At 44.0% G+C, this 12676-nt stretch overlaps 1 protein-coding gene across 1 annotated transcript in view; it reads left to right on the forward strand.

The window, feature by feature from the left end:
- The window catches only part of LOC311223493 (neural-cadherin), a gene marked incomplete at both ends in the record, with an annotated part of 1556546 nt that overhangs the window by 1074047 nt on the left and 469823 nt on the right, over positions 1 to 12676 (forward strand). The window contains 2 exon segments of the mRNA XM_084308277.1: positions 8401 to 8521; positions 10477 to 10639. Of these exon segments, the coding sequence (XP_084164403.1) occupies positions 8401 to 8521; positions 10477 to 10639 (284 nt within the window).

A 12676-nucleotide genomic window follows, 5' to 3' on the forward strand; every position in this document is an offset into this window, starting at 1 on the left:
AAGAACTTAAAACAATCCATGGATGCCCACAGCTTTGAACAAATAATCAAACAGCCAACTAGAATTACCAAAACCTCCCAGACCAAAATAGATCTAGTTTTCACCAACCAACCGGATAGAATCACTAAGACCAACAACATGTTGACCGGTATATCTGACCACAATTTCATCTGTTTCACCAGGAAACTTAATAAAACTCGCTTTCTAAAAACATCCAAAAAATCTGCCACCTCATCAAACTACATCCCAAAAAACCTGCAACAGAGCTTTGAGGATGCAGTGAAAAAGCTTGACTGGCAGGAGATACTATCCTCCAATACCACAGAGAAAAACTGCACCCTCTTCACAACAAAAATCAAGGAGACGATGGCCTCCTTCTCTAGGAAGGGGAGCCAAAAAGTCAAAAAACAAACCCACCTCTCATGGCTAGATCACAGCTGCAGACAGCAATTGAAAGACAGGGACTCACTCCTCAAACAGAGCTTAAAGTCTGGACTGTCTATCGACAGACAGAGATTCACGCATGCTAGGAACAAGGTCACACAGACCCTCAGAAAGGCCAGAGCAAACTTCTTTATTAGTATAATTGAAGCAGGAAAAGGGAACGGCAAAAAAATCTGGCAAACCTTGAATAAACTCCTAGGCAAACACCAGAATCGGGAAAAAGACCCCCTAGAACTGAATGTGAATGACATACTAGTTAAAGACCCCACAGTACTGGCCTGCACCCTCAACGAACACTTCTTAAATAGTGTTCTAGACAGCACCAAACACTTTGCCCCCTCCAGTATTCTACCAAACCCAGTAACCAACACCCAGACCCTCTTTGAACTGGAGGAGATAACAGAGCCTGAAGTGAAAAAGATCATTCTGGCTCTGAAAGGCTCCAAAGCCAAGGACGCCTACGGGCTCGACACTGATTTCCTCAAAACATACTCTGATGCACTCATTAAACCCATCACTCTATTAGTGAATCAATCAATCACCTCCAGGGAAGTTCCATCATCCTGGAAGATGGCCATGGTGACCCCTATCTTTAAATCTGGCAACAAGGCACTGGTGACCAATTATAGGCCCATCAGTATACTTCCTGTCATATCCAAAGTTGCAGAGAAGTGGGTGTCGAATCTCATGACTAAACATCTCGACTTGGGCCCCACCCCACTTAACCCAATGCAGTTTGGATTCCGTGCCCTTCACTCAACAGAGTCAGCCAACTGTCTGTTTGTTGAAAAGGTCAAGAGTGCACTAGATAGCAACAAGTATGTTGGTGCTGTCTTCTTAGACCTTAGCAAGGCTTTCGACTGTGTCAACCATAATATCCTCCTAACCAAACTAACTCACTTCAATTTCTCAGCTGCTACAATAGAATGGTTTAGATCCTACTTATCAAACCGAAAACAATGTGTCACGGTCAATGGCGCCAAGTCCCCATATCTAGACAACCCTGTAGGTGTCCCTCAGGGATCAATCCTTGGGCCCCTGCTATTCTCCCTGTATATCAATGACCTGCCAAATGTGTGTCCCGAACTCAATGTACAGATGTATGCCGATGACGCAGTCATCTACACACAGGGCAAGGACATAGAGTTGATTACATCTAGGCTCACATGCGCACTAGACAAGGTACAATGCTGGCTAAACAGCACCTGTCTCCTACTTAATGCGAAAAAGACTGTGTGCATGTTCTTTAGCAAGCGTCCAGAAACCATCAAGCGGTCCAATGTGTTCCTGAGGAAGGAGGGAAGGAAGGAAGAACTAGAACTTGTTTCCCACTTAAAATTCCTTGGGGTCATCTTGGACTCAAACCTGACCTTTAAGAAACACATAAAGAAAGTGAGGAACACCATCAACTTCAACATTTCCAACTTCAAACAAATACGGCCCTCCCTAACACTTGAAGCCGCAAAGACATACCTACACTGTATGGTCTTCTCTCACATTGAATATTGCCTTCTAAACTGGTCATTTACTGGGGCCACAGCCATGAAACCCTAGAACAACTCTACAACAGAGCATTGAAGGTATATGACAGGAAACAGTACTCATACCACCACTGTAACATCCTGGATAAGCATCAAATTTTAAATTTTGAAAACCTCAGACGTTATAAAAGTTCCTGCTTTGTATATAAATGCCTGCACAGATTAGCCCCTCCCCCTCTCAAGGAGTTTATCCACGAGAAAAGGAACACTGGATTAGCCACTAGATCAAACACCAGAGGGGATTGTGAGGTCCATTTTAGAAAGACAGCCTTCTGCAAAAATTGTCTATCGATAAAGGGAAGTGGAACATGGAACACCCTTCCGGTCCCCTTAAGGGAATGTCCCACCCTGTCCACCTTTAAGGGCCAACTCAGGAAATGGCTGTTAGACAGCCAAATATGCACTCATTAGGGATGTTAGTGATGTTGTACTGACTGAATGTCATGTTAGTGTGGTCATGTCAGTGATGTCAGTTTTTATGAATGAACGTTGTATGGTCCGTTTTGTGTTTGTTTTATTTTATGTTAGGACTACGGGTGGAAATTAGCCCTGTGCTATTCCCGGCATATTTACGTCCTTATCATGCTGTGATGTTATGCATACACATGTAAATGATGTTCATTAATTTATTTGCATTGTCCTTAATAAACAAATCTTAAATCTTAATCTTACTTACCTTCGCGCACCTGAAGTGAGTTTCTAATCAGCTCGGTGGAGCCCTTATAGACTCTGGTGTTCCTAACGTTCTGTGTCGGGTCGTTTGGATTACCACTGGCTGCTGCTTGTTTCCTCCCGTGTTGTACCTCGTCTGTTTTTCTCCAGGACGTCTATGGAAGTCGCCGCTGTTGTTTTTCTCTGCCATCCGTTGGATCTGTGCCTCGTTGCCCGCTTTGCGCAATTGCGCCTTGGTGAGTTTTGGAACGTACTTTTTGGATACTGTTTTTCCTCGGATCTTCCTGACTCGGGACCTTTCTGTTTTTTGTGTGTTTGGGTAACACTGAAGATGTGCCATTTTTGTTTGTACTGGACTCAGCTAAACTTGTGTGTTTGGTAAACACTGAAGATTAGTCACTTGTGTTTATACTGGACTCAGCTAAGGAGGACTCGACTGCCTTGTATTCTGTTCGCTTGTTTGTTGACAATTCTCTCTCTCTCTGTTCCTCCCCGAGTGGATCTTCAAGTAGCTGCAGAGCCGCAGAGTCAGAGGCGCAACGCCACAGTGCCGTCTCTGCTCTGAGACGAGCTGCAGAGCCGCAGACTACTCTGCCAAGAACATTTCCCCACTTGTGCTTTTTGTGGTTCTTGCTATTCTCTGTTATTGGAAATAAATACGCCCTGGTTTTTGGCTAACTCTGAACTACCTGTCTGTGCCGTGCTGTTGGGGTTGGTAACAAACCATAACATTTTGTATAAAAGTATTCTGTACTTCTGTATGACAACTATTAAAGAAACTTGAAACTTGCATAAAGAGTAACACTTTTGTTGATGGGCGTCTAATAGGGCTTTATAAAAATACTTTATTGAGGCGAGCAGAGAGATTCAGGGAGGCATGATTTTAAAGAAAGAAGGAGAGGGGGAGAAAGAAAGAAAGAAAGAAAGAAAGAAAGAAAGAAAGAAAGAAAGAAAGAAAGAAAGAGAAAGAAAGAAAGAAAGAAAGAAAGAAAGAAAGAAAGAAAGAAAGAGAAAGAAAGAGAAAGAAAGAAAGAAAGAAAGAAAGAAAGAAAGATTACATTTTTAATGTAGGTAATTGGCTGCGTGTCAACTATTCACCATGTCTGAGCCAAATTGGATGAGAAATGTGCTATTGTGGTTATGGACAGACAGGCCGACACAAACACATCTAAAAAATAATATTACAATATTTCCCTGTGCGTCATGAGCGAGGAGCGTGAGATACAGCATCACTTAATTTGTATGCCGATGACACTCAGCTATATCTTTTGTTAAATCCCTGCTGTTTTCTGAAGATATTAAAACGAAACCGTCTTCATTAAACACTGAACATTGATAAGCCAGGAAAACAGCCTCTCCCTGAACGTCAGCAAAACAAAGGAGATGATTGTGGACTTCAGGAGGTCGGGGGTCAAGGACTACAGCCCCCTCAGCATCGACGGGGCACCGGTTGAGAGAGTCAACAGCTTTAAGTACCTCGGAGCCTACATATCCGAGGACTTGACATGGACCACACACATTGACAGTGTTGTGAAGAAGGCACGACAACGCCTCTACTTCCTCAGGCGCCTAAGGAAGTTCCAAGTCAGTCAGAAGATCCTTAAGAACTTCTACTCATGTACAATAGAGAGCATCTTGACCGGCAACATCACCTCCTGGTTTGGGAATAGCACTGCACAAGACCGAAGCAGACTACAAAGAGTGACACGTTCAGCCGAACGCACAATTGGAGGGGGGCTCCCCACCCTCCAGAACATTTACAACAAGCGTTGCAAGGGCAAGGCTAAGAGAATCATTAAAGACTCCAGTCACCCGAACAACTGCCTCTTTGAACTGCTGCGGTCAGGCAAGCGATACCGGAGTCTCAAGGCGAGCACAAAAAGACTCAGAAGAAGCTTCTATCCCCAGGCCATCAGGCTGCTAAACGAACAATAAACACTACACAACAACAACCACCAAACGCACATAGCACACACATCCACACGCACACACTCACTTTAAACAAACACACTGTAGCACCCACTCCACACACTTTATAGCACACACCCACTTTAAACAAACACACTGTAGCACCCACTCCCCACACTTTATATTTATTGATGAAGGATTGCACTACAACTCGTACACCTTACTGTAAATTGTACCTAAATTGTACCTCATCCCATTTCTGCTTTGCACTATATAGTACTGTACATTAGTACACTGCATAGTATTGTATATTATATGGTAACTCAGAACATTGTACATGTCTATACCGAACACTGTGACCTCATTTTCTTCTTCTAAATTACATGCTATACTATGTTATTTGATACTATCTTGTCTAGCACAGTCTCTGGAGCGTAACAGTAAGAAGCATTTTGTATGAAAGTATTCTGTACTTCTGTATGACAACTATTAAAGAAACTTGAACTTGAAACTTAACATTATCAGTCAAAACATGGGGTCATTTTCCCATTATGTTATGGCTGAGCTTAGCTGACTATGTTCCATGTTGACATGTTAGGTGTTCTTGTTCCAGGGCATCCCAGCTGTTACTTCATGCTGGGAATCAAACAAGCAACCCTTTGTCTACAAGACAGCCTTTCGAACAGGCCTGTCAACCTGTCACTCTATCGTCAGCACCATGAAGTCAACTTACTAACAGTTCTATTCTAGCCAAGTGCATACACAATGATTTAGAGTAACGCCTACCACTGGCTACACGCTGAGAACATATCATCTGTGTGTTTCATTAGCAAAACTCTGATGACTAAGGCCATGTCCAGACTAAAACGATTTTGGTTGTTTTAGGCAAAGTATTTGATCGTTTGCATCGTTCTGCCACACGGAACTGCATTCTGGCAGCCTGAAAACGGTACTTTCTGATACCAGCTTTCAGAGTGCGCAATTCTGAAGACGCCTGAAGACGCCCCCATTGCGTCACCATCTGTACAAGCTAAATGCGTCTTCTCCTGAACCGATGACGCGAGGCGCACACACATGCATGCTCACACACGCGCTGTGCTCTCTGTCTGAAGCGGAGCGGGGCTCTGCTGTGCTTACCCTTATTACACTGATGCAATACACCAGGGGTTGGCAACCCTAGGCACGCGTGCCTGCATAGGCACGCGGGGGCATTTGCATAGGCACAGGGGGCAGCAGTAATTTTTTTTTTTTTTTTTTTTTTTTTTTTTTTTTTTAATATTATAGTGAAATATTTTGCACTGTTGTCGCATTTATCTTGTTGAAATCCTCCCACAGGTTCTTTTTACTACCACATATTTAATTGAGACCCTTCATTTGTTTATTATTTCAATTTAGCTGGAAATACATTGCTACATCATTCAGTAACATTTGCAGAGCCTTATAACAAAAACATTATTACGGTCACCATTGTGACCAGTGGGATTAATCAACAAATTGTATTATTTATTTTTCTATTTCATTGAACATTACACATGTTAAAAGCCATTTTTTTTCTCAAAATGTGAGTATTACCAAGTCAACTTGTGTTCTTAAAACAATGACAATAAACATAGTTTTATTAGGTTGAAATAATGTGGTTGTGTACTTATTTTTCTGTTAACTTATTATGGATTGAAAACTGAAAACCTTAATGCACAGTAACTGAACTCAATATTTTTAAGTTCTGGTAACTTATTATTATATTTTTTTTTTACAGTGTAGTCTTGCGATCAATCAAAACTTATTTACACGATATACCTCACATTCACCCTCCATTCACATCCTGGTGTTCTCCATTAGGCCTGTAGGTGGAGCTATGACAGCACACGTACAGTACACACACCAATGGTGTGTGATGTGTCCAAAAATGAATGGGCAAATGTGAGTGAAATGGTCGCACTGTATGCAGCTGTTTGTCTGCATTGCATTCCCCCCCCCCCCCCCCAACTCAGATTTAGGGTTGATACAATCATCATAATAATATTGTTAATAATAACAATAACAATAATTATTGTTAATAAAAATTATCATTAAAAAGACCTGATTATGAGAAAAAAATATTACGATGAATGGAATATTGTTGAGGCACACTAGTTACAACTATATTTCAAACAGGCACTCCATGTCAAAAAGGTTGCTGACCCCTGCAATACACGATACTAACTAGAGATTAGCGTCACATAGCTGGCCTATTTCTGAAAACCCAAGCACATATTGTTCCATAGCATACACCTTCAGTTGATCATGACAAATCCTCTCTTACCTTGACGATTAAAAAGCCTCCATAATTTAGTAAATAAAGCTGAACCAGCCAGCTAGCATTGATGCTATTCAAAAGGCTAAATAGCTAACCAACTAAATACAGACAATGTTTGCTAGTCGAAATGACTGGACACACACAGGGACAAGTTAAACATCAATCAATTAATGTATTCCAACAGGTAGTTTGAACCGCGGTCAAGGTAGTGTTATTGTCCTCCTTGGGTTCCTATTAGTCCTAGGTCATACATTATTCACAGTATCACAGTATCCACATAAGGTGCAGTATGCCTAAGGTAGTGTTATTGTCCTCCTTGGGTTCCTATTAGTCCTAGGTCAATGTCTGGCAGCAGTCGCTGCCCCCTGTTGTGGAGCCTGGAGGCCACTAGTCGCTGCCCACTGTTGTGGAGCCTGATGGCCACTGGTATGAAGGACACACAGTCATCATATCCCTCCTAGTTACACATACACACAGTCATCATATCCCTCCTAGTTACACGTACAAACAGTCCTCATATCCCTCCTAGGTATACATACACACAGTCCTCATATCTCTCCTAGTTACACATACACACAGTCCTCATATCCATCCTAGTTGCACATACTCACAGTCCTCATATCCCTCCTAGTTACACGTACACACAGTCCTCATATCCCTCCTAGTTATACACAGTCCTCATATCCCTCCTAGTTACACACAGTCCTCATATTGCTCCTAGTTACACGTACACACAGTCCTCATATCCCTCCTAGTTATACATACACACAGTCCTCATATCTCTCCTAGTTACACGTACAAACAGTCCTCATATCCCTCCTAGTTATACATACACACAGTCCTCATATCTCTCCTAGTTACACATACACACAGTCCTCATATCCATCCTAGTTGCACATACTCACAGTCCTCATATCCCTCCTAGTTACACGTACACACAGTCCTCATATCCCTCCTAGTTATACACAGTCCTCATATCCCTCCTAGTTACACACAGTCCTCATATTGCTCCTAGTTACACGTACAAACAGTCCTCATATCCCTCCTAGTTATACATACACACAGTCCTCATATCCCTCCTAGTTATACACAGTCCTCATATCCCTCCTAGTTACACACAGTCCTCATATTGCTCCTAGTTACACGTACAAACAGTCCTCATATCCCTCCTAGTTACACATACACACAGTCCTCATATCCCTCCTAGTTATACATACACACAGTCCTCATATCTCTCCTAGTTACACATACACACAGTCCTCATATCTCTCCTAGTTATACATACACACAGTCCTCATATCTCTCATAGTTACACATACACACCGTCCTCATATCTCTCCTAGTTACACATACTCACAGTCCCCCACACATGCATTTCATCAAAAAGGTCAGAGTGCAGGCCACACTGCAGCTCAAGGCAGGCACCGTATACACCCTGGAACACACCCTCCTGTCATTGGCGGGCATCAAACCAGCAACCTTTTGACCATCCTGCCTCCCCCATGTAATCACCTCTCTCCTCTCTTCCGTCCCCTTTAGGCGCAAACGCCAAGCTGCGTTACCAGATCACGTCGGGGAACACGGGCGGGGTGTTTGACGTGGAGCCAGAGGTGGGGACCATCTTTATCACTCAGCCTCTGGACTATGAGCAGAACAAGAGGTGAGGACACACCCCAGGGGGCGGGGTCTGTCACACACAGACATGCCCAGATATGCTACCTACCACTAATAACAACTATTGGACTTTAAATTTTTTTTATTTAGTGTCATGTTGTGAATCTTAAATTGATTTGATTGATTGCTCAATCACCCCTCTATTGGGACTCCTTTTATAAAAGGGTGAACCATAGCAACCTATTATGCCCTGATGAAGACCAGCTTGGTTCAAACATGTTGGCGTTTTTTAACTACAATATGTAGTCGTGATATTTTCTTAAAAACGCTTTGAGAGCCTGGGATCCTGTCTTGTTTCCAGTTGTCTTCTCTCAAAGACTCAAGAGCACCTGACATTTCTTTGCGAAAACATTGTACTCACTAGAGCGCAGGCTTAGTTGAACTCTGCAGCTTATTAGCTCTTGGACTTTGATGAGTGGGTTTGGGAAAGAGATCCTATATTTAAAATATATTTTCTCTGTTTTTCTTGCTCCCCTGCCATTTCCCACCTTCTTTTCAACTGAGCAGACAAGAAGATAGATACCAATTTCCTCTCTGTGTGTTCAGTAGGGGTGTAAAGGTACACGTATCCGTACCGAACCGAACAAGTTTCAGTGTGTACCGTACGGTACCGAACAGCTGTGTAGTGTACCGAACTAATACAACGGTATGTTAACCACTAACGACCGCCCACCGGGGGCTGTTTTTTTCACAATATAATATACATTTTTATTTTTTTACAAGTCGATTATTAATTTCACTATAGAATATTCGTTGACAGCCCTACAAGTACAATTAGTTACTGCACACTACATCACCCCTGAGTGGAACATGGAAAGCAAAACTTTCCCCCACTGTACCGAAAACCTTACCGAACCTTGACTTCAAAACCGAGGTACGTACCGTACCGTTTATTTTTTTTGTACCGTTACACCCCTAGTGTTCAGTAGGGAGCTAAAACACCTCTCCCTGGAGATTTAAGCTAGGCTAGTGGTCCGTATCCGCTTCCATTTGTTGGAGCTAAGCTACTGTAGGCTAGCTTGCATTTCCCAAAATATTGCTGTGTTCCTTTAACCTGCATGGCTGCCCAAAGAGTGCTTTCTTTAGTAATTTAAATAATTTAAATGTTTTTGTTTGTTTGTCATATATTCTGTGTTTTAGCTGTGTGCACACTGCAAACTGCTAAATTCTTTGCTCATATTGTTTGGTTGTTCACATTATTTTCTAAATGTGACCAAGATCAGATTCCAGTGTGAAATGGTCACACTCCTGAACTTTGGGGCAGCGGGTGGCCTAATGGTTAGAGAAGCGGGTTTGTGACCAAAAGGTCGCTGGTTCGATCCCCCGGACCGGCAGGAAAATATCTGGGCTGGGGAAGTGAATTGATAACTCTCTCCCATACCCTTAACACCAACCGCTGAAGTGCCCTTTAGCAAGGCACTTAACCCCCAACTGCTCCAGTTGAGTTGCTCAGTGGCCAACGGTGGCAGACTGTGGTTGTACTGGGCAGCTCCCAGGTGTGAATGGAACTGTGTGAATGTGAAGCAGGGCGTTCCTGAAAAAGAGCATCCGTGCTCAGAGAACCTACCCTGGGTAAATAAAGGTTAATAAATAAAAATGCAAGTCACATGACTGTTCAGGCTGAGGTTGCATTGCCTGTATCTGATTTAGGATCACATTATGAAAGTGTGGCTCATTGTGCTGTTCACACTGTCGTGAAAAAAATCGGATCTGAGTTACACAATTATGAGCAAAGAAATACGATTTGGGCCACTTTCTTCTTGCAGTGTGTGCCTTTGAGACCATTTTGATACGAGTCGCATTCGTGAGCTTGTAGTGCAAACATCTGTATCATGATGAGGTGTAACGATGTGTACTGTACATTGTAGCCGTAGAGGGGGGGGGGGGGGGGGGGGGCGGGTGTGGGGGTGAATGTACAACTCAGTTACCTCTTCCATCCAGGTATAAGCTACACGTCCTGGCCTCTGATGGGAAGTGGGAGGATTACACCGCGGTGACGGTGAACGTGGTGAACAAGAACGATGAGGCCCCGGTGTTCACCGTCAACGAATACTACGGCAGTGTCACGGAGGAGCTGGATGGGTCACCGGTGTTTGTGCTCCAGGTACGTTTTAGTCCAGGGATGTCGGACTCATGGGCCGGATTTGTAAAAAAAATACCTCATGAGGGCGGGTTAGCCTACTTGTTGTTAAAATCACAGTTGAAATCATTCAGGCCTACAGATCAATGAGAAACTGCATGTACAACATAATGTACAATTATATAAAGCAGAAGAGTTCTGCAATAGAAGTGTAACAGAAAGCATTTTCCTATCCATGCAAATAGCCAACATTTCCAGTAGAAGAGAGAAGTGCAACAGAATAGATCAAGTGCCATAGAAAACATGTTTCTTATTCATACATATAACAATAACTATAGGCTCAAGTCAAGTCAAGAGTTTTATTTGTCACGGCATACAAGTATACAATGAAATGCGGGTGGTCTTGCCCGCAACGATGTGCATAATACAATAGTAATAACATATAATAGGATCCAATAGAACGACATTGTGCAATAAAACAAGTAAACAGAGTAGGGCATATCGGTATATGTACATAAGTGATTTACAGAGCATGGTAGGACATGCTAGGTCCTGTGGTAGTGCAATACACCGTTAGCTACGGATGAGGCACTGGGTCTTTCTGTACATGCTATTTTATACAATCTCAAGTTATACTATACTATTCCTAAAGTGACCTTTCCTTAGTGGCCTTAAGTGTGAGCGTGTGCAGCATGAGTGTGTGCTTGCTCATGTTAAAGTGGCTGCTAGTGTGTGAGCGTGTACAGTGTGTGTGTCGTGTGTCTGCTCATGTGTGCTTGTGTGTGGAGAGTTCAGTGTTCAAGGCTCTGATGGCCTGGGGGAAGAAGCTGAGCCGAAGTCTCTCTGTTCTAGTAGCTGGTGTTCGCAGGCGTCTGCCTGACCTCAGCAGCATGAACAGGCTGTTGTTGGGGTGGTGAGGGTCTTTCATTATTCTGCAGGCTCTGGATTTGCACCTATTGTTGTATAGAACCTGCAGGGTGGTAGTGCAATACCCGTGGTACGCTCGGCTGAGCGCACCACTCTCTGTAGGGCCTTCTTGTCCTTTGCCGTGCTGTTTCCATACCAGGCAGTGATGTTTCCAGTCAAGATGCTCTCTACAGCTCCGGAGTAGAAGGACTGGAGTATCTTCCCAGATACTCTGAACTTCCTTAACTGTCTCAGGTGTAGAGGCGCTGCTTCGCCTTTTTTTACGACTGAGTCTATGTGTGTTGTCCATGGCAGATCCTCTGAGATGTGGACCCCCAGGTACTTGTGTCTCCTTGCTGTCCTCTCCTATAATCCACGATCAGCTCCTTGGTTTTACCAATGTTCAGGAGCAGGCTGTTGTCCTGGCACCAGCGTTCCAGTACCTCAACCTCCTCCCGGTAGGCCTTCTCGTCGTTGTCCGAGATCAGCCCCACCACCACTGTGTCGTCCGCAAACTTCACTATGGAGTTGGAGCTGAACTTGGCCACACAGTCATGTGTGTATAGTTGAGTACAGCAGGGGGCTCAGAACACAGCCCTGGGGGGACCTGATGCTCAGGGTGATGGTGTTGGAGGTCTGACCCCCCACCCTGACCGCCTGGGGCCTTTCACTCAGAAAGTCCAGTATCCAGGCGCTCAGAGTGGAGCTCAGACCAGCTTGATCAGCTTGTCCACCAGTCTGGTGGGGACTATGGTGTTGAACGCTGAGCTGTAGTCAATGAACAACAGTCTGTGCAGTACTTGGGAGACCGCATCGTCAGTGGACCTGTTTGGCCTGTATGCAAATTGCATATCAGTCCATATCACTGGGGAGGGAGGCACAAATGTGATCCTTGACCAGCGCGCCAGTGACGTCACTAGCCGCTGAGCTAGCGGTGCCGCTGTTTGCACCAAACCGCGCGTAGAAGGTGTTGAGCTGGTCTGCGAGGGAGGCGTCGTCGCTCCCCATTGAGGGGGCGCTGAATTTGTAGTCAGTTATCGTCCTCAGTCCCCGCCATAAGCCTCTCGTGTCTTTCTGTGCCATTTGTGCCTCCATCTTGGTTAGCATACGTCTTTTTCGCAAGTTTAACAGCCTTGCGCAGAGTGTAGACTGTTG

The sequence above is a fragment of the Notolepis coatsorum genome, assembly GCF_963971535.1.
Source record: "Notolepis coatsorum genome assembly, chromosome: 2".
NCBI classification, from domain to species: domain Eukaryota; kingdom Metazoa; phylum Chordata; class Actinopteri; order Aulopiformes; family Paralepididae; genus Notolepis; species Notolepis coatsorum.